Genomic DNA, 22,212 nt, shown 5'->3' on the forward strand with positions numbered 1-22,212 from the left:
TCTGTAACCTACATAGTCATGGCAGCGGTGCTTGCATGTGATTTGCTATTTCATTGGTTTGCTTTTTTGCCTCTGGTTGCAGACTTGGGTACGAACAGCGTCAGTGGTACGCTCAGCTCTCTACAACACTGTAATCCTCGTGATGACTTCGACATGTTTGCACAGACAAGAGGCAGTTCCTTGGCTGAGCAGCGAAAGAAGTATGTTGGAGTTTGTCTTTAGTGCTGGTTGAGTCACGATATTGCTGTTTTCTAAAAGCATAAATCTGAAACTTCTTGACTTCATTCCAGACTAAAAAAGTAGTTTTGATGTATGTTTTTGTGCTTTTAATGCAATCCCTATCCTTTTGGTCATTATCAGTATGAGCCAGTGGAGAAGTGCTGGCCAGAGCAGGCTGACTGAGTAATGGTATTTGACTGTCTCGGATAACAAGCTCACTGGAAACTTGAAAATGCACTTGCCTTTACTTCTGTAGATGCTTCCTTTCATAGAGGTTTGTCATCCTATCCACCTGGCCCATGCTTGAGATACCGGAGCATAAGGTTCCTTCACCTGAAGGTCATGGATATGCTTTGGTGACTGAATTACTGTCATCAAGGGCTAGGAAACAGAGTTACCATCCAGTTAAACTCTCCCTTTGGCCCAGCAGTCAGGCTCTTGCAGGCTGTCAAGGCAGTGCAGCTCATCCAGCTGCCATGCTATCCCTAACTTGTTTATATGCATAGGGCTTGCATCTCTAGAGCTGCAAATCTGAAACTTTCAAGGGCATTTAAAAGACCAAATTATTTTAATGTAAAATAAATTATGCACTTATTAAGAAATCCTTTGATACCTGTCAAGTGAGATTCACTGAAAGATACACTTAGGTATTTTTCTTTGATATATTATTTCTTGCCTCCTCCTGGTTTCAGATGCAGTGGCTACCAGCAGTTGGAACATCATCAGTGTCTTGTTTCAGACTTAAGAAATTTTGTTAAATAGTTTAGCTTGGACCTTAGCAAATTATCAAAAACTTACCGGTCCTGGAAAACTCAAGCCAGCTCATTTATTTAGAATCTTTTATTTGCCATTATCAATATAGCTATTGGTACTGCCTCAGCAATGTTCAGGAGACATGCTCTACTGTTGAGGCATACGTTACCACTGGAGATTTCAGGCTGAAAGCCCTAATGTATAGTCAGAAAGGAGAATCATTGCAGAGAGATCTAATAGAGGTCCCTCTGTCTCTTGTGCTAAATGAAGCATGAAACTAGTCTTCCCACACTGCACCTCTATCTCCTTCTGTGAGCTAATGGAGCAAGGAGCACATATCAGTCCATGATTTCACAAGAGAGGATTGCTATATCTTCCTTGGATTGTATGCTGTATAAATGGAGCAGCAGCAAGGCAGTAAAGATGTGAGTGTGACTTGCTGTGGTGCGTAGGTGAGAGTGCTGTGCTCAGAGCCTGGGAGAAGCCAGCACCCTGGAAGAGAAGGTGCTGCTCCTGCTCAGACATACAGCTGCTCCCAGGGGTTGATTTATGGGCAAGTGTTGGCCTCTGCTTCAGCTCATGGTTCACCACAGTGCTCTGAGAAATGATGCTGTTGCCTCTCACCTGACTGCTGCATGTCCCTCTTGCATAGCAAGTGAAGAAGCTTTTAAAAAATTCAACCTCTGTAAATAACACGTTTCTTTGTATGCTTCGCTGTAGTTGCTTAGTTATGTTTCATCTGTCTTTGAGTCTCCCTCTGCCTTCCCCCATGCATGCATCAAGGTCAGGCTTCCAAATGTCATCTTCAGAGCTTTGCAAAACGTAATCTGTGCTCAGCCCTCTTTTCATAGTCCCCTGCTAGCTCTTGGACATGCTTATGGTGTCTCGTAACCTATTTGCCTACCTTTCATAATGCTGATGTTACTCTTCTTGCTTCAACACGTTTACTGAAACTGATGGATGGTCTTTATATAATAGAGCACGCTCCTCCTCTTGGAATACATTAGTACACTTGAAGTCTGGTTAAGAAAAAAAATGTGCTTTCTGATTTCCAGGGGAGTAAATCAGAGTAGCAAGTGTGTTCTGCATGGGTGACTGCTGGACTTCCTTCTAGTTCTGTGGTTTGTTCCTTTCTTTCAGCGTAACGTATGAGGATCCACAGGCTGTCAAAGGACTAGCATCTGCCCTGGATGTTCGAAAACAGAACACAGGAGGGGTAGGTCGTTGCTCTGTGTTTTGTTATCTGAAGCCATGCGTGGAATCCAAGCTGTAGGCAGCTGCTTTGACCAAGACTTCTCATTCTGTATTCCAGCAACACACTAGTACTGGCGATTTTCAAATTGATATCTAGGAGCAAGTACTTGCTCAGTAATGATCTCTAAAGAGCTGCTACTTAGCACATCAGCCTAAAAGACTTTAGAATCATAGTGGGTAAATTCTCCTGTGTTCTTGCAGCTTGCCTGGGGGGTCCAGCTCTTTGACTGGAATCACTGCTGAAAAGAATGTGGGGAACATCTTGTGAACACTAATACGCATTTGTTTGGTTTGGTTTTGCTTATGAAAGTTGATGCAGTCTTAATCTACTAGACTTTGCTCTAAGTGCATGGATACACAAGCAAGTTACAGGGGAAAAAAAATTACGTAGACTTTTAATGCTTCACAGGCTTTGCCATAACTCGCCTTGCACATAGTCTGTTCTGTCTGTCCCAGGGCAGGCTCCTGCTATCTTGTGTGGGCAGAAGATGCCCATGTGCTGTCACCTCACAGCAGCTGATGCTAGAAATATGTTTGAGAGAGTGAGCTTGGCCAGCTTTGTCTGCATATCTTGATGAAGGCAGAAGTGAAAAGAGCTTTCAGATCATCCGTCAACCCCTTTCTACCCACACTGCTGTTTAAAACTGTCCTGCTTTTTTTTGTACTCAGCTGTGTCTAAGTTTTTAGATGACAGAGCAAGTTTAGAGCCTTTTCCCAGCCTAACTTCGGTCTGTGCTGACCACTAGAGAGCATGGCAGAGCCAGCCCAGCATGGCAGAGCCAGCCCAGCATGTACATGCCTCCCTCCCTCCATGGAGAATTAGCTCCCCATGCCTTGGCTGATCCCGCCCTGGTTCTTTCATAAGTTGAAATAGGAGTGCTCAGGGCAGCTGGCATGCCTGGCAGCTTGTGCTCTGAGCCAGGGAGAATTTGCATTCAGAGCCAGCTGGGGTCAGATCACAGCTGCCTGCCTGCCTGGGCCATAGTCCAGTGGTAGCAGGGCTTCAGCAATGATTTTTTTTTTATTTTTTTTTTTTTATGGAGCATCCCCCTGACCCACAAATCTATCTGCTTATTCCTGTCCCTGTCCTCTTGCAAAAAGGGCATTTTGTAACCCAGGTCAGCCCCGTGACCAGTTTCAAGCTTAACCCCACAGCAGCTCATGGCAGCAGTACTGAGGGAAAAGGGGGAAGGGTGGGGAGGCAGGGGCAGAAATATGTTAAGGGGGGTGCAAGAGTAATTCCTGAGGCCAGTGTGACAACCCAAGCCCCCAGTACCACTGAGCTGTGTTATTGGCAGGACATGGGAAAGGATTTGAGATTCTGCTTTTTGTTTGTGGCTAATCAAACGCAAGAGGCGTGCATTTAGCTCCTGGTCAAGGGGGCTGTATTCCCTGGTGGCCATGGAGTCATGTCCTTATTTATTAACACTTTTGTTCTCAGCCAATTCTGCTTGAGGCGCCAGTGCGACATGTCATTCACACCCGCGTAGCTGCTGCTCTGCCCGAAGTGTTGTCAGTTCAAAGGGCTGTGTCTAAGCTAATCTGATGGTCAAAGTTTTTTGGGGGCAAATGCTTTATGGGTTGTGGAACTTTGGGCTCGGAGATGTTGGAGAGACTTTCGTCTTCTTTTCAAAGGTCCTGATGACTATATCATGTAATCAGAATAGCTTGTTTTGCAACACAGTCTTTCAGTAGTCAACTGAACGCTATTTTGTCAAGTGTTTTGAGGCTTCTGGGTGTCTCTTCTTAAAGGAAATAAAAATTAAACTCTCCTAAAGTTACCAGCCGCAGCATGTGTAGCAAAAAAACTGGCAGTGCTCAGTAAATGAAACACACGTGTTAATTTGGGTAGAGAGCTAATTTAAGAACAGCTCTAGGGAGGAGCCAAAAGCTTTGCAGCACATTCTTCACACACATCTTGTTCCAGCACAGTTGTCCAGTGGTAAAATTCAGCACATCCGACATTTCTAATGTAGTCATTCTCAGAATGGTCTGTAGAGAGATGGCTGATCACGTGGCATTAGCTGTCTTAATATGATTTAGCAGCTGGAAACAAGATGAGCTAAAAATACACTGTTTTCTTGATATTGCTTTTCCATGTTGGGAATTGCTTTTGTTGCCACAGAGTTGTAGCATGATCACAACTGGGAGGAGAGGTGTCCAAGAAACAATTCTCTAGTGTTACACAGATAGTAGATGAAGTTGGAGTGATTTCCCCCTCTTTTTTTTTTGTGTGTGTGTGTGTCCTCAGCACAAGTACTGAAATGAGACTTAACAGGGATATCAGCTGTAATCCTTTACCTGTGGTAATGGGGACAGAAGTATCCCACGTATATGGGTATCTCGATGGACAGACGTAAACACAGCGGTGGCTCTCTGCTGAGCCAGCCCAGTTCTGGCAGGGCTGGTGGGCTGGAACTGCTGCGGTCTGCTGCGGCTGAGCAACCCCTCCAGAGCTAGAGGTGACTCTGCATCCGGGCCCTGGCTCAGGCGTGGGATGCTGAAGGACAAGGAGCCATCTTGAGAGCTGTTTTGTTGCTGTGCCATGCAGTCTGCAACCTGCTCCGAGGAACTGGATGCATGAGTGTTCCTTTTAACCTCTGCCGCTCTTTGAGAGGGGCAGTTTGAAAGACTGCCAGAACACTGCAGCAAATGCCATTACTTACCCTGCTGCTCAAGACCATTATTAGAGCTGTTGTAGAGGCAGGGGCAGAGTCTGTCTGCTGAGATCAGGGAGGTAACTGGGGTGTGCTGCAACTCGCAGCTTCATAAACACGGGGAAACTCCACAGTGTGTAATAGCGTTTCCAGTAAAGCCTGACTGATTTTAGTAGGTTGTATAACCTACACTACTTCTTCTTCTAAGATGATGACAAACATCAGCCTCACTACTAGTTAGTGATTTTATTTGTGGTTTTTTTCTCTTTTAATATCAGCATGGGGGAAGCACTAAAATTCTGTGAACTGTCTGTAGGAAGTGCAGAGGTCGGTGTAGGGTCTGTTCCTCCACGGGCAGAGCTGACAGGCAGCAGAGGAGAATGCAGCTGCTGCCAGAAGCTACCATAGGCAACTCTGTGTGTGTGTGTGTGTGTATGTATGTATATGTGAATTTTTTAAACTTGCTACTGTTACATTACTTTATCATGGGTTGTTGCTGTGGCTTCTCTTTATGGACCTTTCTGTTCTCAACACAGAGGAGAGGTAAAGGTGGGAACTCAGACATGGAGCCCATAGACAAGTGGCTAATTACACAAGGAATGGTGAGGACTTCACCAGTGAAGCGATTCCTACTGCCCACCCCAGTCCCTTTACCTAGAATAACCATCCTACATTCACCTCTTGTCCTGCCCTACTGAACTGCTTGAAATCGGACAGTACAAGGAGTTTATTTCCCACCTACATCATTACCTGGGGCAAAGGGAAAGATTTGCACCAATTTCTGGTTTATACAGGACGAAGGCCTGTAACCAACTGAATCATACGTAGGATCCCACATCACCTTCAGAAGTGGTCTGGAGGTCCAATTGGTTCCTTATACTGTCTTGATTTATTTCTGCAGTATCCACTTTTCGAGGGATAAACACAAGTCTCATGGATCTTGTTCTTAAAGAGGACGCTTTCTGTGTGTCTTTAAAGCAGCCTTTTTCTGGTAGTGCTTAATTTCATGGTCTGGAATAAACATATGGAAGTTGTAGGTTCATACCTAATTGAATTGGGTAATATAGGGATAGTCCTTTATGAAAGCAAGGGAATGGGGGAACTGCTACCCAGCCTGACATCTTCCACCCCACTGGCGTTAGGATTCAGATTCCAAAAGGTATGATAGTGTTTCTGGCTTTTAAGGATTTAATTCCCGTGTCTAGTGATGCCAGTCCTCTGATAAAACCAAGCTTCTGAAGATCACTGAATCTCTGCACGTTTTGACCTTGTTTGAAGTTGTCCTTCATCAACAAGCTTGCAGAGAGAAGTTCAAAAGCCTGCTTTAAGTGCAGAAGTCAGAGGCAGGTAAAAAATAGCCTCAGCTATGCCTTAAAGCCAAGTTCTAAGACCAACTTTGTATTTTTGGAGAACGTAATCTATCACTCTAAGTATTTGAGATTAGTACCAGTAATGTGACCTAACTGTACAAAGTCCTTCTGAGACAGTCCTGACTGCAGCATTGTTCAGAAAGGTGCAGGGCAGAATTCCCTTTGGGCTGGGGTGTGCCTGCAGTGCAGCATGTGGGGCTGGGCATCAGGAAGCCCATGGAGCAGGAATACCTCGCTCCAGGGAGAGCCTTGCATGTCCCAGACTAAAAAAAGGGAAACATCCCAGAGAGTTAAGGTTGAGAAATACCAGCGTGTGCAATATCCAAGTGCACCAACTCTGGGAAACACTTTGTGTTTATTCTTCTAGACCTAGGGCTAATCCAGACTATTTCTGAGGGCCTTCTTGCAAATTTGTCAGAAGTTTGCATGGCTGGCGAATGCACAGTGATTGGACTCGTGCATATATATGGTTTTATCTGCCTGCCCATGCAAGCACCCAAAAGCAGTTCTTTGCCTGCTAGCACGCGTGGGTAAGCCCAGCTGTAGGTACCTACCCCTGGGAGCCAGAGCTGCCTTTCGGTGCTTGTCAGAGACACACAGCTTGTAACATGAGAGTGAAAAGCTGTAAAGTGAGCAGTGCTTGCTTTGCCCCTGATACTGTGGTTCACAGAGGCTCTTGCTGTTTGGTGGCTCTGTTGCAGCCAGAGATGTATTATGTCACTGATAGATGTTCATCCATAATGAGTAATCCAGTGATTGAGTTAGTTCCTCTTCTTTGCCTTTCCACTGTTTACAAGAGCAGGGAAGCATGAAATCGGCACCCCTGCTATTCACACCACTCGCACCACTGCTTTATTAAAAAACCAAACACAATATTCATTCATTGGCTTGTGGTTATTCAGTCTGGAAAAAGGATACTGCAGCATTCATGGAGGCATATGGATTTGGGGAGGGAAGGGGGTCTGGCTGGCTCTTACAAGCCTGTCACCTTGTTTGTATGCTAAATATGAGAGAAATACCTAAAATAAAACTAAACTAATCTTTAACTCAGTTTCTCTCTTAACTGGCTGTAGTTCTTTAACCGTATTTATTAATACGACTTTGTAGCATTTGCAGTACCAGTGGAATAACTAGTATCCCAGGTATGAACTTGATTTCTGTAATTTGTTTTTTGGTAACTTTTAGTACTTCTGAGATGAAGGGGGGAAAAAAAGGGGTGAGTCGACATGGCCATTACCTGTGCCTGTACAACACTGAGACCACTGAAAGGGTGTTCTCCACCTGCCAGAGTGCCACTCACATCCCTTGTGATCTGACGTTCTGTCCAAACTGTGATACAGTTAAGCTTAGGGTTGAGTTCTTCCCACTCTATTTCTGTGCATCCCAGTTCACCAAAACACCTTTGCAGAGGGAGGCTCCTTTGGGACTCCATGTGTACTCTCCCAGTGAATTTGGCAGCGTTGTTTCTGTTTCAGCTTAATCTACCGCTCAGTTCTGGTGGTAAGGTGATGCCAGGGCCATGGAATCACAAAACTTTATCCATTCCAGTTATGCCTACAAAACTAACATAGACAAAATGGTATCTGCAGAAAATGTTCCTGGTTCAGATGTGACTTAGGCATGCTAGCTGAGCTGTTCAGTACCAGATCTGTTCGCAGTGTAAGGTCTGGGCTCTTGCAAGTTCGGCCATGCAGGTGTCGTACAGGGTCTGCATCAGCAGCTCTTAGGCACAGACTTTAGCATAAGGCTGCCAGGTAATTCCAGTTCCCCTCTCATGAGTTTGGCCAGCTCTTGAGATCTGCATGAATATATCCATTTGTTAGAATAATCTGTCATCCCACTCACGTGCCAAATGGATATTTGTTACAAAAGTGAGAAGCAGGTGTTGGCTTAAGCTGCCATGTCAGGACAGACATTATTTGGGACAGTAGCAGAAGAATGAACTAGAATTCACAGAAAGTGATACAAATGCTTTCAGCATTGCATTTTGGCCACCAGCAGCATGCCTTGCTAGAGTGGCAATTCCTCTCTGTAGTGAAGGTACATGAGCAAAGATTAAATGAAATTTTTGCTGAGATGTTGTTAATTAGTAACAAACTGGGATGCCGCTGTGTATGCATTCAATAGAGAGATAGGATCGAAGATGTGGAAATTACTTGGGTAACACGAGACAGTCTCCAAAAAGATGATGTATTTCAACAAACGTGCTTGAATTGTGGCCAAACTGTGAGAAATAAAGGTACGGAGCTCTCATTTCTTTTGTGTGGTAGGACCCCTCCCCCTTTTGAAGGCAAGTGTGCACGCTCCCTTGTTCGGGAGAGCATGTGGGTTTCATTACCTGGCCAGCCATGGCATTTTATGGAGCACTCTACAAGGACAGTCTGATTCCCCGTGTGAACAAACGCTTTTGCTGTCTGGACATGCCTATCAGATGCAGATTGCCTGGTGATTGTAGGGGCACAACAGGCTGTGGTGGGGAACATGCTGTACCTGAGCTCTTGCCTTCCCCCTTATGTGATGTCAACGCAGTTACAAGTAATCAAGTAGCTTATTCAATCCTTATATGCAAGTCAAATGTGTTCTAATATTGAGGCCGGGCAGCTATTTCAAGATCACAACAGCTTTCAATAGATGGTAAAACTGTAGTAGACTGCTAGCGTGCACCTTAGTGCTGTCATTCTGCTGCTGTAGGAATGACAGAGCTTTCTTTACTATTGCTAACCAACACAGGGGAGTGAACAGCAGCTAACCAGGTATTGGTGTCGGCTTTGTTAAACATCTAGAAAGAAGTGGAATTAACTAAGCTACTACAAGACAGTAGTCTAGCAACAATTAGTATGAACCTTGTTAAACATTTTAAGAGCATTAATGAGCTCACCCAGAGACCTGAATTGTCATTTCATACCTGCTTCTTTTCCAGCGGGATCATTTTTAATAGAAATAAAATGTGATAATAATAAACTTAAACTGTCTTTTTAAGGGTAGAATATTGGATTTTATGACTTCTGAGGAAATACATTGGCAATACTCTTTGGCTTTTGATTGCTAGTGAGAACAGCAACAATATCTAGCTTAGATAAGTATGAACTTGAATTCCAGGTTCCTGTGGGTTTTGTGGGATTGAACGCTTGCTTTTGTTCTCCCAGCCTTCCTTTTCCATTTCCCTTTCAGGACTGTTGAGATGATCCCATTTGTAGGATTTTCCAAAGACTAAATAAAAAAGGAATTTGAAAAATGAGCCCAACTTTTAATTAAAGCCAGTTACTTAAAGTACCCCAAAATATTGTGTGACTTAATTTCTGTTTACTTGGATTACAGACTTTTAAAAAAGAAATCACAGTATCGTTATAAAAACAGCTCTTGCAGCCAATTCTGACTATCTGGGGAGCTCTCTTGCCAAGACTGAGAGCTTCACTAGACCGTGTATGTTTGCATAATCAAAGTATTAACAAGACTGTATCCCATTCTGGAGCCATTTCCGTGTAGTCTGTGGCTGCCACTGCTGTTTGTTCCCAGAAACTGTTGTCTTTTTTAATGTGTAAACTAGCTAATTTATTTTTGCATTGCTTCTGTTGTGTTTTAGGGGATTAGTTTTAACAAAACTCTCCTCTGGATTTTTCGGTTTAGGGCTTCTGGAAGGGGGAGACTTGCCAAATTCACAACTGACTGGCAAAAAATGAACTTCTGTGTGTGGTCAGTCTCAAATGAAATATAAATTGGTACTATGTTAAAATACTTTAAAACTTCCAGTTACTCTTGAGAGTTTTCCCCCCTCTTTATTCTTGAACAAAGTAAACCTGATACATTTAGCCCGTGTTTTATGGGGAAAATGGGGCTCAGAGTCTGAGGAAAGGAAATGGGAAGTTCGAGCATGGAAGGAGGGATAGATACAAACCCCTGACTCTTTTGTGAATGTGCTGGAGGATGGGGGAAGCTTTTTAAAAGGTCAGTGCTGAATAGCAAACAGCTGACAGCTCAAATGTTTATCTTACAGCTCTCTCTGCTTCTTATGTATGACCTGTGAGAAGTGCGCTTCTGAGGGTTTTTGTTTTGTTATGTGAAGTAGGTCTATCTGAAAGTAGAATTCCTTTTTTGTTGTTTGTTTTTTAATCTTACAAAGCACAACAGCACAGACTCTTCTATACTGCTGAGCTGTTCTTTGAGGAGGACTGCAAATGCAAGAGTCCTGCAATTCTCAGGAATCCATTACTTGCTCAGTCATCTGTCATGTTTTCAGGATAACCAGGATTTGAACTGCTGTTCTTTCTAATACAGAGACTGCGGTACCACCACGCTTTTCAGAACAGCTGCTCCTATTTTATTTACAGAAAAGAACAAACAAAAAACCAAAAAACCACCCCACCCTGCTATTTTCCTCCTTCCCTCCATACACGCTTTCTTATCCTTAAACATAAGTACCTTTCTGAGCTGCAAACTAGCCAACAGCTCTGAAGGCTACATCTTCCAAAGTGTTACTTATTGTGTGTGGTGTTAAGCAATACAGGAGAGAGACAGCAGTGAAACTTCTGCAGTAGGTTTTAGGTTGCTGTAGGCTGAATAAATTCATTGTTTTGTATCTCGGAAGCTAGTATTTTCCAAAGCTGTTAAACTAATGAGCCAGTTCTACAAGCTGCAACTTGTCCTTGGGAAGGAACATGTTGGAAGATGTTCCAGAGCCCTCCTCTTATTAATGGCCATCTGGGCCAGCTCAAAGCAGCTTCAGCACACGGTTTTAGCGTTGTAAGTGCATGATTCAGCTCTGCATTGCAAATTAAAAAGGGGCAATTACTCTAAATGTGGCCCGTTCCAAAAGGAAACTGCAGGAACGTCTTTTCTGTTTGGGATCTTCACATATTTGCTGAAAGCACAATGGCCATTTGCACCTCCGACCCTTCTTGGATCTGGTGTGTGCAACCTGCAGAGTCGGAGCCAAGCCATCTTCCTGGTGCCTCTCTTGGTGGGAGATGCTTTGGATTGAGCCCTGGATTTCCAGTCCTTTGGCACAGCTAACCCACCTTAGCAGATCTTGCCTCAAGCAAGGGCTTAACCGACCTCAGTGCAAAGGGCCACTTGATTATACGGAACAGTTTTTGAGGAGCTCTGCTAAACAGCGTCAGCCTGTGCTGCTGCCTCTAGTTCAGCGCCTGACTCTGCTGGAAGTCCCTGAGAAAACTACATCTCCCAGCAAATTCATCTGCAGAGCCTCCTTCAGCTCTTCTTCCTGCGAGAGGCTTCAGGCAAAGCTGTGGACAACCCCTGGCACCTTTTCTTTAAGGAGAGCCTCTCCAGCACCGTAAGGTCTCTCTCCTGTCAGCCCCACTGCTCAGCTGCCGTGCTCTGGCCTGGAACCTGCGTGTCTGACATTGCTTTCCAAGTGTTTTTCAAGCTGCCCTTACAAGATCTATTGTGGCATTTTCCTGTTTACTTCTGCAGCCCTCTGTTGTATTTAAGCAGTGTAGTTAAGTCAGGAAATTCTACACCTAATACGCAGTAATTTCCCTTCGCTGACCCAGTTGCCTGCAGTGCTTTGTGAAATAGCTGCACTTCAGTGCTCGGCACGCTGCATCTGCACTGCCTGTTGCAATTGCAGAGCATAATGTGAGCGGTTTTATTGCAGGAGGAGAGGCAAACCTTCCATGCTTTTTTGTTAAACCATCTGTGGAGGCCTGATGGGCGAGCCTCGCTGCAGCAGCGCAAGGTGGTGCTGGAGCAGGAGCAGGAGCTGGGAGGCGTGTGTGCCGTGCTCTCCTCCTCTGCTCGCTCTTGGAGCTGCTGCCCCATCCTCCTCCCCACCTTTGCCTTTGAGACTTCACACTGGCACACCTTGGGTTCTGCTGCCTGTGCTGCAAGAGGGTCACCTTTGACAGAGGAGTGGCAACAGGGAGCTGGGACAGTTTTCCTTCAGATTGGTGTGCCAAGGTTTGTCAAGGCTCGGTGGTGTGGTGGGAGGAGGATCTGGAAGGAAACATGACTGTGTACCCTGGGCTCTGACTGCTTCCACCGGTGGAGAAAATCAAACTTTTCACAGGAGTGTTGCCTGAAGACTTTGAGCTCGTCTTTTTGCTAACCCTTCACTGTGGCTAATACCCATTTTAAAAAATACAAGGTGTAAATTTAACATTTCAAAACCTAACTGATATCCAGTATTCTACCCTTAAAAGCTTTTCACGATCAAGATTAGAATCATCAGTCCATCTTGATGGTTTTAATATGTGGTCGAGAAGTTACCCATCTTACACTGGCATGAAGTCACGTCATTCCCCATAACCTTTCTCTTGGTTTTTTTAGCCTTGTTGTTCATAATTTCCTTTCCAAGTGTTTCTTTATTTGAAATGCCATTTATATTTTGTTGCCTTTTTTTTCCAGCACATCTTACATCTTTGTTTTTGTTTTGTTTTTAATCTTATTTCTGGTGTTTTCCATCGCTCTGTGGCCATGATTGTGGATGTGTTTTGGTTTTTGCCTGCCTTGCTGTTCTCTCGCTGCACTCCCTAGATCCCTGTTGCACAGTCCTCTGTCATGGATGACATTGAGGAGTGGCTCAGTACCGACTTGGTGAGACTCTTTATATTTTCATTTTTCACAGGGGCAATAGCACTTGTATGGATAATTTTCAATGCATTGCTGAGTTACTGATACTTCTCACAACAGGAGGCAGAGAAACTTCTGAATTGTATAGCTTATTTCCCTTTTGAAGGGAATATCTAAGCAGGAGATAGGGTCATGTTCAGCGATTCAATCAAAATGTTTTTTTCTGAGTTGTTTTATTTTCACTTCTTCGTGTTAACAGCACAGAATAGCATGTGTTCCAGAAATCCTACGTTTCTGGTCTCTGTAGGAAAGCATTTAAACATGTGCTGAAGTTTACCCGTGTTCTCCACTAGACTTAAAGCACATGCTTAAGGCAGTGTTAGCTTTGACAGGGTCCAAGTGCATGCATACGTTGAGGCATGCTTTTAAGAGATGCTGGATCAGGGCTTAGTTCCTTTCAAATCGAGATGTCTTTGTTAAATTGGCAAGCAATCTTGACATGTTTCATAATAGTGATAATAAAACTTTATAACAGTCTCTCTCCAATGTTTATAACTTCCAGTTTCTCCTAAATTATTATTGTCTGGTAATTATTAAACAAAGAGAAGATGGAACTAAAAGTAGCTTTTCCTTCATTCTGGAGTTTGTGTTGCTGTACCAATACACATCTGGTTTAAGCAGTGGTACAGCTAGTACGCATTTATTCCAGTCTTTTTTTTTTTTTTTTTTTTTTTTTAGTGTAACCATCTGACTCAAATTAACCAAGTGCAGTTTGAGGACAGGTGGTGGGTTGTGTTTCAGACTGTTCTTTTAAACGTGGTTTTAGTGAACTGAACAGTTTCCTTGTGGTCACCATATCCCTAAGGATCATCTCCTTCCATTCTTCCAACTTCAGATATTGTTCCTAGGTAACTTTCTGCTCCTTAAGGTCTCCCCCAGCCCCTTGCTATTGCCTGCTTGGCTCCTAGCTGGGAGCTGCAGGGTTCGGGCTCTGCTCCCTGGCTCCGGCAGCAGCGCTGTAGGCATGCTCCAGCACGTCAGCCCTCCGCTCCAGCACCAGAGGAGCTGACTGTACTGAAAGGAAGAAAACGCTCATGCTCTCCAAAGCCGCCTGAAGTGCTTAAACAGATTCTGGGTTTCAGTGTTCGAGTTTGGCAGACTGACTGGCTGTCTTTGAAATGTCACTGCTTTTCAGCTGCAGGTAGTTTTTTCAGGCCTCAGTACAGGCAGTCATTTTCAAATTTAATTACAAACTGGTCTCATTTTGTTAAAGAAAGACAGTAAGTGTAGCATGTCTACTCCGCTTAAACAATAAACTTTTGTCTTTGCCATTTAAATTAACTTATGAGGAGATAAGATCTTATGGAGAAATATCGAGGTAGCTCTGCACATCTGTTATCCTCTAGATAGTCTTGCTCAAAAAGAGGAAAGCAGGGAAGTGCCATGTAAATGCCTGAACAAGCCTGTGGATCACATATGCTGCAGCCACGACTGTACTGGCTTCCCTTCTCCTGGGTACCTAGGTCCCCATCCTGACCCTGTGTGGGTGCAGCGTAGAGATGCCCTCTGAGAAAGTTTGGACTGGATTTTTGGTTTTCACTCCAGGTTCCCCCTCTCCTTTGTTTTGTTAATGGTTCATTTCAGTTCTCTGCTTCCCAGCTGAGCAAATTACAGATTAGGGTAACTAATTGTTATTTATTTCCCTACCCTTTTTGGGGGTACAGTGGAACAAACAGTACCTCTGCATGTGAAACAGGGGCTGCTGTGTGTACCTTTGGAAACCTCTGTGCAGTAGAAAGCTAATAGGTGCTAGGTGGCTTTAATGCTCAGGCATTAAAATTTCATGAGGCTGATCCCTATGTTCCCACTCTCCTGGCAGAGGAGGGTATGGACAAATACTTGTCTTTTTCAAAGCAGGTTCAACATGAGGTTTTCAAGTAGTATTTTTGTCCATCTTCAACATCTTGATAGATTGCCGAGGATGCCACATCCTTGGACTTTTAACTTCCTTATTGAAGCACAGTTGGAAATTCACATGTTAAAATGCACACAGCTGGTAGAAATGCACTGACCCCCTGGCATCCCAGCCTTCATATCTCATGGACAGATGCTAACTGCCCATCAGTATCCTTCATCCAGCCCACTCTTGTCTTGTCTTTGTACGGCATGGATGCCAGGAAAGCTGCTATATTTTCATATGAAATCTAAAATGAACTCCCGCAGGAGGAGCGTTGGCCCCAAACTATTTTTGCAGCATGTGTCCTTTGTCAGCTAAAAGTGCATTTTATTTCAAGATGCAATGCAAACCGCAGCCCTGACTTTTTAAAGGACCGTGTGACAGAAAAGATGGCATCTTATACAGTGTTTGTGTGACTCACTCAGCTCAGTTTTTGCCCAGGCCTGCTGTCTGAAGTTGGAAACAGCGCTGGACTACCATTCAGGTCCAACGGGGAAAGTTTAACCATCCACCAGCAATCTTCAGAAGCATCTCTAGTGTTCATCCTCTTGCTCTGCAGCACACTGAAATGTCAGTCACCGTTGGCCTCCTGATGTGGGAGTCATGCAATTTCCCCAGGTTGCCCTACTCAAATAGTTAGCGTGTGGAAACAAGTGGTGGAAGTTGTCCGGTTGCATTAAACATGTGTAGAGGATAGTAGTGAAGGTGAAGCACTGCCTGTGTGTTCACGCGCATTTTTGTTCCAATTGCAGAAAGGAAACGAACTGGAAGAGGGAGTGACCAGCGAAGGTAAGCAGAGATGCCTGTGGCTATGAGCCATTCTCAGGTTCGTGCGCAAACTGAATTATCTGCTTTGATCCCTGCTGAGATGCTGACTTATCCCAGCCTGATGTTCCCCAGCAAATGCTTCTGCACTTGGAAAGGCAGGAGGCGAGCGTTTCGGAGCAAAAACTATATATTTATGGTGTGAGGAGCCCTCCCGGCTGTAAGTGCTTTCGTGCCATCTTCCTTGGCTGTGCACTTTGTTTGTGCCAGCAGGAATGTGTCCCCAAGCTGCTCAGCCCTTTGGAATGATGTTTCCCTGCTTCTGTCGCAGCCGATGGCATAGCGTGGGCTTGATTGCCTGAGCTCGGGTGTCTCAGAGGACATCTGTACCCTTTCCTGAGGAAGTCGGGCTGTGCAAGTATGTGTGCCTGCAAACGCAGCCCGACAGGACGCCAGGCGCTGGAATTTCAGACCCTGCTAACCTCTGTCCCCAGGGCTAAATGTGTAGCCCCAGTTCTTACTTGTCCTCCTTCTTTTTTTTGCATTGCAGAGTTTGACAAATTTTTAGAAGAGCGAGCCAAAGCAGCGGAGATGGTTCCCAATCTGCCATCCCCTCCTCTGGAAGCCCCCACCCCTCCGACAAATCCTTCCAGCAGGAAAAAGCAAGAGCGCTCTGAGGATGCCCTCTTTGCACTGTGAAGATCGCTCTTAGCCGCCCTCCCACCCCCGTGCTCTGCAGGCAAATGTCGCTGTACAGCCACTTTGTCCTCCCACAGTACTCTGCTAATGACGACCGCCTTCCCCCCGATTTCATAGATTGCTTCTCCTTCCCCCCCCTCCCCAAACAATCCACCTGACAAGCTGACTCTTTCTATTTAAGTCTGACACTATTCCTGCCAGACCACAGTTCTCCAGCACTTGCTTAATCCCATCCTTCCTATCCCAGCTGCAGAAAACTGGCTCTTGATGCTGAAAACCCCTTTAGAATGCATGAGTACGTCACACTGTGTTGAAACAAAAGCCCAGAGGGGAGAGAGCAGCCTTGCCCTTCAATTTATGTAGGGATCATCCTCTTCTGTAGGCAGGTCCTGCCAAGTAGACTGCTCTGTCGATCAGCATGTAATTGACTGAGCTGGAATGTTCAGGAGGAGTGTGTCTTTATTTTTAGATAAAATGTTAATGTATTGGCTTTCGTGTCGGATTCGACAGCAAGGAACAACTGTTCCCCTTTCAACATGTGCTTCACAAGTTAAAATCCTTTACTCTCCCACTCACACATCTCCTGGTACCATATGGTGGTCGCTTTTCCCCACTTTGTGTGGCGCTTCATATTCTAAATCTCACAGGGTATTTTTTTCCCTTGTGTTTTATCTGGGCTTACTCTAATTTGAAAGCAGTCTGTTGGCCATGTCCAGTAGCTCTGGCAGTTGCCGAGAAAGAAAAACGCTGAGCTAAATGGATGCTGTAACATTAGCGCACGAAGCATTTTGCTCTTTGGGAGAGCATTCTCACATGAGGATTTTTTCTAGTGTATTTGCCTTTTAAAATAGCTAGGTTATTTTTTCCTTACCTTAGATTCCTTCCTCAGTGACTGTAGAGCTCTGTGTTTGTCTCAGCTGTTGTAAATAATGTCCATGCAGATGGATGGGACTTGCTTATGGACTGGGTGTGAACTGAGGTTCTTGGATTCCCTGCCGTGCCTGGTAGGATAGACATGCTGGTTCTTGGTGGTAGGTATGAGAAAAAGAGGCAAAACTCACAGAGGCTTGCATGAAAATGCTGAGGGAGACTGTTACTATGGAGGGATTAGCCATGCCTGCCTGTCCTGGAGGTGAAACTCCTCGTTTCCTTCTAGGTTTGGGCCTGAGGAAGTGTTGGATGATTGTGGCCACACTACTTGTAATTTTTGGCGTGTCCTTTGATACCTCTGCCCCTTTATTAACTCCCAGCTCCTACAGGGCTGCAGTCTCCCTCCTGTCTGTGCAAACAAGCATATTCCCTTGCTTGCCAGGGGCATGGCTGAGAGCGCTGCTCTTCCTGGAGCTGCCAGGAGGGATTCCAGCCTGTGTGCCTGCCTTGCTGGGCTGACGAGCAGAGCTGGAGCGGGCAGCTCCAGCCATCACCGCGTCCCCCAGCATGTTCCTTGGTAGGAAGCCAGTGGCGCAAGATGGCAGGATCAAAGAGAGAGCCGAACGCTGCATGGCAGGAGAATCTCCTGTCCTGACAGAGAGGCACTTTATCAGATGAACGCCCGTGCAGGCAGCAGCGCCTCAGCCCCTCTTCCTCAGGGCACCCGTCGTCTTAGGCAACCAGCCACTTTGCTCTGACTTGGCATGTCTGAGCTTCCCTGGATGCTGATGTGTGTCGAGCTCTCACAGAAGTTGTTCTAGACCAAGAAGCTGTGCTATAGACAGCTGATGTGAAAGTGATAGAAGCTTTTATCTGAGCACAGTTGTTGCGGTTCATGACATGCTCTCTAGGGTATGCCGTGCTTTGATAGGTTGTGACACACAAAACCTTTTACCAAATGGCCTGATTGCAGCACTGATGGGCTTTGGGAGCGGTCACACTAATTTTTGGAGGGAAGCATTGTTTCATGCAAGGTTTCCAGGCGTCCCAGGTCTGATGGCACTCTGCGCTGTCCCTGTTCATCTCCTCTGTCCTGCCCTGCCTGCATCTTCTTCCAAGATACCTCCATATGTAGCCGGGCCCAGGCAAGGCTGCCCTGCCACCCCCCAACCTGACTTTGCACCTCGTCACTGCTCTGTAGCTCACTGCTCCCTGTCAGCTCTGCGCTGTGCAGAAAGTAGTGTGGCTTGCAAGTGGATGGGGGAAATCAGGGTAAGGATGGAGATAGCCTGGGCATCAAGCTGCCTCTTCTTGCTACTTGCTGGCCCTCTCCCCAGCTGAAGCCCTCCTACGTGGGTCTGCAGAGGGTTTCTCTCCATTTCATCTTCTCTGTGGCTAATGGAAAGTGCCAGGACAGTCTGCCTTGGCTGCATGTATATACGCACTGCTGCTCTCGCCCACTGCCCTTGCTGTTTCACACAAGGTGAGCCCAATGCTTAGATACTGGCTGCCAGACATCCCGCTGCCAGCTCCTGCCAGACCCTGCCTTGCTGCAGTACGTCAGATGTGGCCACCAGCTCCTAGAAACCTGAGGGAACTTGTGTTGTGACGCTGATTTGATTTCAGACAGTGTCTGGTGATTGCCTGAGCAGTCTTGCCAGCACAGAATGAATTGTTGGTATTCCTGTCAATGCAAAAAGCTCCGTGGGTGTTTTAAGTGTGTATTTTCTCTTCTAAATCCTTGAAACACATTGACCCTGTAAATGGCCACATCAGGTGATTCTAAGCATGTTAATCCAGCTTCCCTGCCAAGCCAGAGGAGATAATCGCATTGCTGAAGCATGGGGACATTGTCAAATGATGCTGAGTGGCAGGGATATCACCAGTGCTGTCACCAAGCCCCCCTGCAGAGTCCCACTGCTGCGGATTTGCTGGGCTTTTTTCCCCCACCCCTAAGGAAAACGCAGGTGGGGGGGCTGTTAACGCTGCTTCTTTCTGTCATACTAAACCTGTCCTGGGACTTCCAAGTTGTTGCTTTAGAGAGAATCTGGTCCCTTTCTGGAAGATTTTACAGAGCTGTCAGTGGTTGCTCACTCTGGCTGGGGAGGAAAACTGATGAAACAAGAAGGCTGGGGCTGAGGGGAGATCAGGAGCATGTGTTGGCACAACTCAAGGGACTCTCTTCTGTGCTTGCAACCTCAGGCACTCCGTGGTCCCCGCTGACGCCCCACGTTATCCACTGGAAAGCAAGGGCACTGTTTGCAGGGGGTGGCAGGTGCTGTCAGCACAAGCAGTGGCTTTGCTGGAAGTAGGGCAGTCCCCAGGAGATGCCTTCCTTGGGAGGCAGGCGCTCAGCCTGGGGCAGCAGCTAAACATCCTTTTGGTGGGACCCTCAATGGGTCTGATAAAAGCTCAGCCCTGCTGCGAGTTAAATTTGGAGCCTGAATCCACCAGACCTGGCTCTTGAGGGCTGAGCACGCTGGGGCTGGAAGCACCAAAGGGGACAGAGCGTGCGGCAGAGCGGGTGGTTTAGCCCAGGTAAGAGCTACGCTAGAGCTTCCCTAATGTCCTGTATCAGGATCTCTCATCTCACCCGTCCTCTTGTGGTCTGCAGAAAACCTGAGCGGTGGAAACTGTTTGAGGGAAAGGGAAGGGGGTTTTCACTTCAGAAGACTGACCTCTCCATTTATTCTTGCTTCGCTTTTACTCTAAGTGCTTCCTCTGTGCAAGTGGGCAGAGGACTTGCATGGCTCCGACACTTGCAAGAAGAGGGATGGAGCTGCAGCCTGACCCACCTTCCGTAAGAAATAACATCCCAACACTTTCTAGGCATATTAGGAGCCACAGCTTGAGACTCAATGACACTAAATTATTATTGGGGTCCTTTGTAAGTTCTAATCATACCCTATTCTAGGTTAAAATATTTATTTTGTCAATGTATTTTCTTTCCAGTGTGTTTTTTAACCTCTTCTGTTAACCCTTCATGTGCTGAGATGTAAGAAATGAATGGTTTCTATTTAAATATATCCTTTTGGGGTTTTTAATTGTTTCGTGTAGATTTCAGCTGCATCTTTGGCAGGTGTAATAGATAACAATGTGCTGTACAGACATTTAGGGTGTTTAGTATGTAGGTAAGGCTCATAGGAGAATTGCTCATAAAAACGTAGCACGGTGTCTCTTAAAGGGAACAGCGTAAAAGCAGAGACTGGTCCTTACTGGGACCGTCACGTAGCCTCCAACATACCTTTCCCCTTCCGATGATCACAGCCTCTGTCCCTGAAATGTGCTGATCAAGTCAGTTCTGCCGTTTCCAGGGCTGGTTTTGCACCACCAAGCTGAAGAAGGATTTTCCTGGGGGTTTCCGTTTGTTTGACTTGGTTTGGCTTGGTTTTTTTTTTAAATGGGGTACGTTGGCCGTTTCCACTTTCAAATGGAGGACTGGGCAGAGCTGGCTGTGGTGGCGAGATGTTTCCCTCCAGTGGTGGAAGAACAGATCCGGGTGGTGGTTGCAGACCCAGGGCAGGGGTGATGGGCCCCCTTCACAAGCTGCTGCAGGAGGTGGGCCCACGCTCCCCCGTACCCCGGACAAGGCAGCCTGTTCCTCTCTATTTGATGCCCTCCTGCTTTCACCCATGAGGACAGGACATGCAGACCAGGAGAGCAAGCACCGCAGCGTTTTCAACAGTCCTTTTCATCCAATGAGTTGTCAACTCTCCTGCGGCTGCTGGGAGTCCTGTGGAGTGGGAACTGCTTGTGCTATCTCCATCCCCAGGCCAGCCTCATCCAGCTCAGTCATTGTTTACCTCCTGAATGTTAACCACAAGGCTCGTGGAGCCTACCCTGGAAAAAACCAGCTCAGGAGAGTTATTTTTATGGAAATAATGAAGCAGGCAATTAGTGAGTGGATTTCTAGCCTTCTGGGAGGTAACCCTTCAGCTGCTGGGAGCACCCACTTGCCCACCAGCAGAGGAGAGGAGGCAGGAGTCCCCTTGCCAGGTTGCCAGAGGTGTTGCTGGTGCCCACTCAGCACCTTCCACTAATCTCTCCCAAAGCGCAGCCTCTGGAGCAGGCTGTGCCTGCCTGCTCCGTCCCCAGGCTGCCAGCCCCAGCCCCCCGCACCGTGGCACCAGGTTGCTCCTCCATCCAGGAGAGAGGCCAGGCTGTTTCACCGAGATCCCGCTGGCTTTCGAGTGGCGCTGAGCTCTGGTGCTGGTTCTCTTTAGCCCGTGGCAAACCTATGCCAAACTTCCCATCCTGCTCTGTGTTTTTATGAGTACAGGCTCCTCATTCTGTACATGTTACTATGAGCTGTCGTTAACCCTACACATGTAACCTGTGTAATAGCTTCTCTGTATATTACAGCTGTAGGCTTTCCAGATAAAAGTGGATAATATTTATTTACTGAAAATATTGGATATTTTTTTGTTTGGGAATGGGGTAGGGGGAGAAGGGGGACATAACTGTTTAAAGAGGTTGACTATGTAAAGAGAAACAAAATACTCAAAGAAACCCAACACTAAAATGTCATTGTATTCATGTAGGAAGTGTTTACGTTAAGGACAATACAACCGTATTAATCTGCCATTGTTTAACTTGCTCCAGAAATCATCTCTACTTTGGTTCCTGCATGTGAGATACTCCAATAAATACACTACTAGTGTGACCAGGAGGACGTGTCCGTCTGTCTCTCAGGGGATGTCTTGCTCTGCTTCACTGCCCAGCCTGAACACACGGTACGAGTGTGGGGGAAACACACACGGTCTGTGGCTGCCATTGGGTGCCCATCAGATGTCAAAACGTGACACAGGCTTTGGGGAATCCTCGGTTTCCTCTACATGACAGAGGTCTGGGGATTCTCACCGGGAAAAGGATTGTCCCCAGCAGAAGATGCTCTTTGTGTCTTTACGTGGGTCTCGCTGTGCACAGTGGTGTGTTGCCACTGCTGATAAATTCATTCCCCGCTAAATCTTTGGCTCAGCTTTTGAGGCTAACATCAGACAGGCACGCAGGTGACAACCTTGGTGCTTGGTGGGACACCTGCCCACCTTGCAGGGCTTGCCAGATGGTCCTTGAGGGTAACTTGGGATCACCTGCCTTAGTGACCTAGAAAGTGGCGGGTAAGGAGTTGTTGTGCACT

At 46.2% G+C, this 22,212-nt stretch overlaps 1 protein-coding gene across 4 annotated transcripts in view; it reads left to right on the plus strand.

Annotated features, from left to right (window-relative positions):
* TOM1L2 (target of myb1 like 2 membrane trafficking protein) overlaps nt 1-21,744 on the plus strand; it is a gene marked incomplete at its 5' end in the record, with an annotated part of 58,994 nt that extends 37,250 nt beyond the window's left edge. The window contains 6 exons of one of the 4 annotated variants that reach the window (XM_080386549.1): nt 83-200; nt 2,113-2,188; nt 5,420-5,485; nt 12,749-12,808; nt 15,494-15,530; nt 16,057-21,744. In XM_080386549.1, coding sequence (XP_080242675.1) covers nt 83-200; nt 2,113-2,188; nt 5,420-5,485; nt 12,749-12,808; nt 15,494-15,530; nt 16,057-16,205 — 506 coding nt within the window. In that variant the 3' untranslated portion in view covers nt 16,206-21,744. Of the gene's footprint in view, nt 1-82; nt 201-2,112; nt 2,189-5,419; nt 5,486-7,360; nt 11,865-12,748; nt 12,809-15,493; nt 15,531-16,056 lie in introns of those variants that run through there. The other 3 variants (XM_080386550.1, XM_080386552.1, XM_080386551.1) reach the window with 3 other exon arrangements.
* Nucleotides 21,745-22,212: the final 468 nt, after the last annotated feature.

The sequence above is a fragment of the Falco punctatus genome (assembly GCF_963210335.1).
Source record: "Falco punctatus genome assembly, chromosome: 4".
Classification (NCBI taxonomy): Eukaryota; Metazoa; Chordata; class Aves; order Falconiformes; family Falconidae; genus Falco; species Falco punctatus.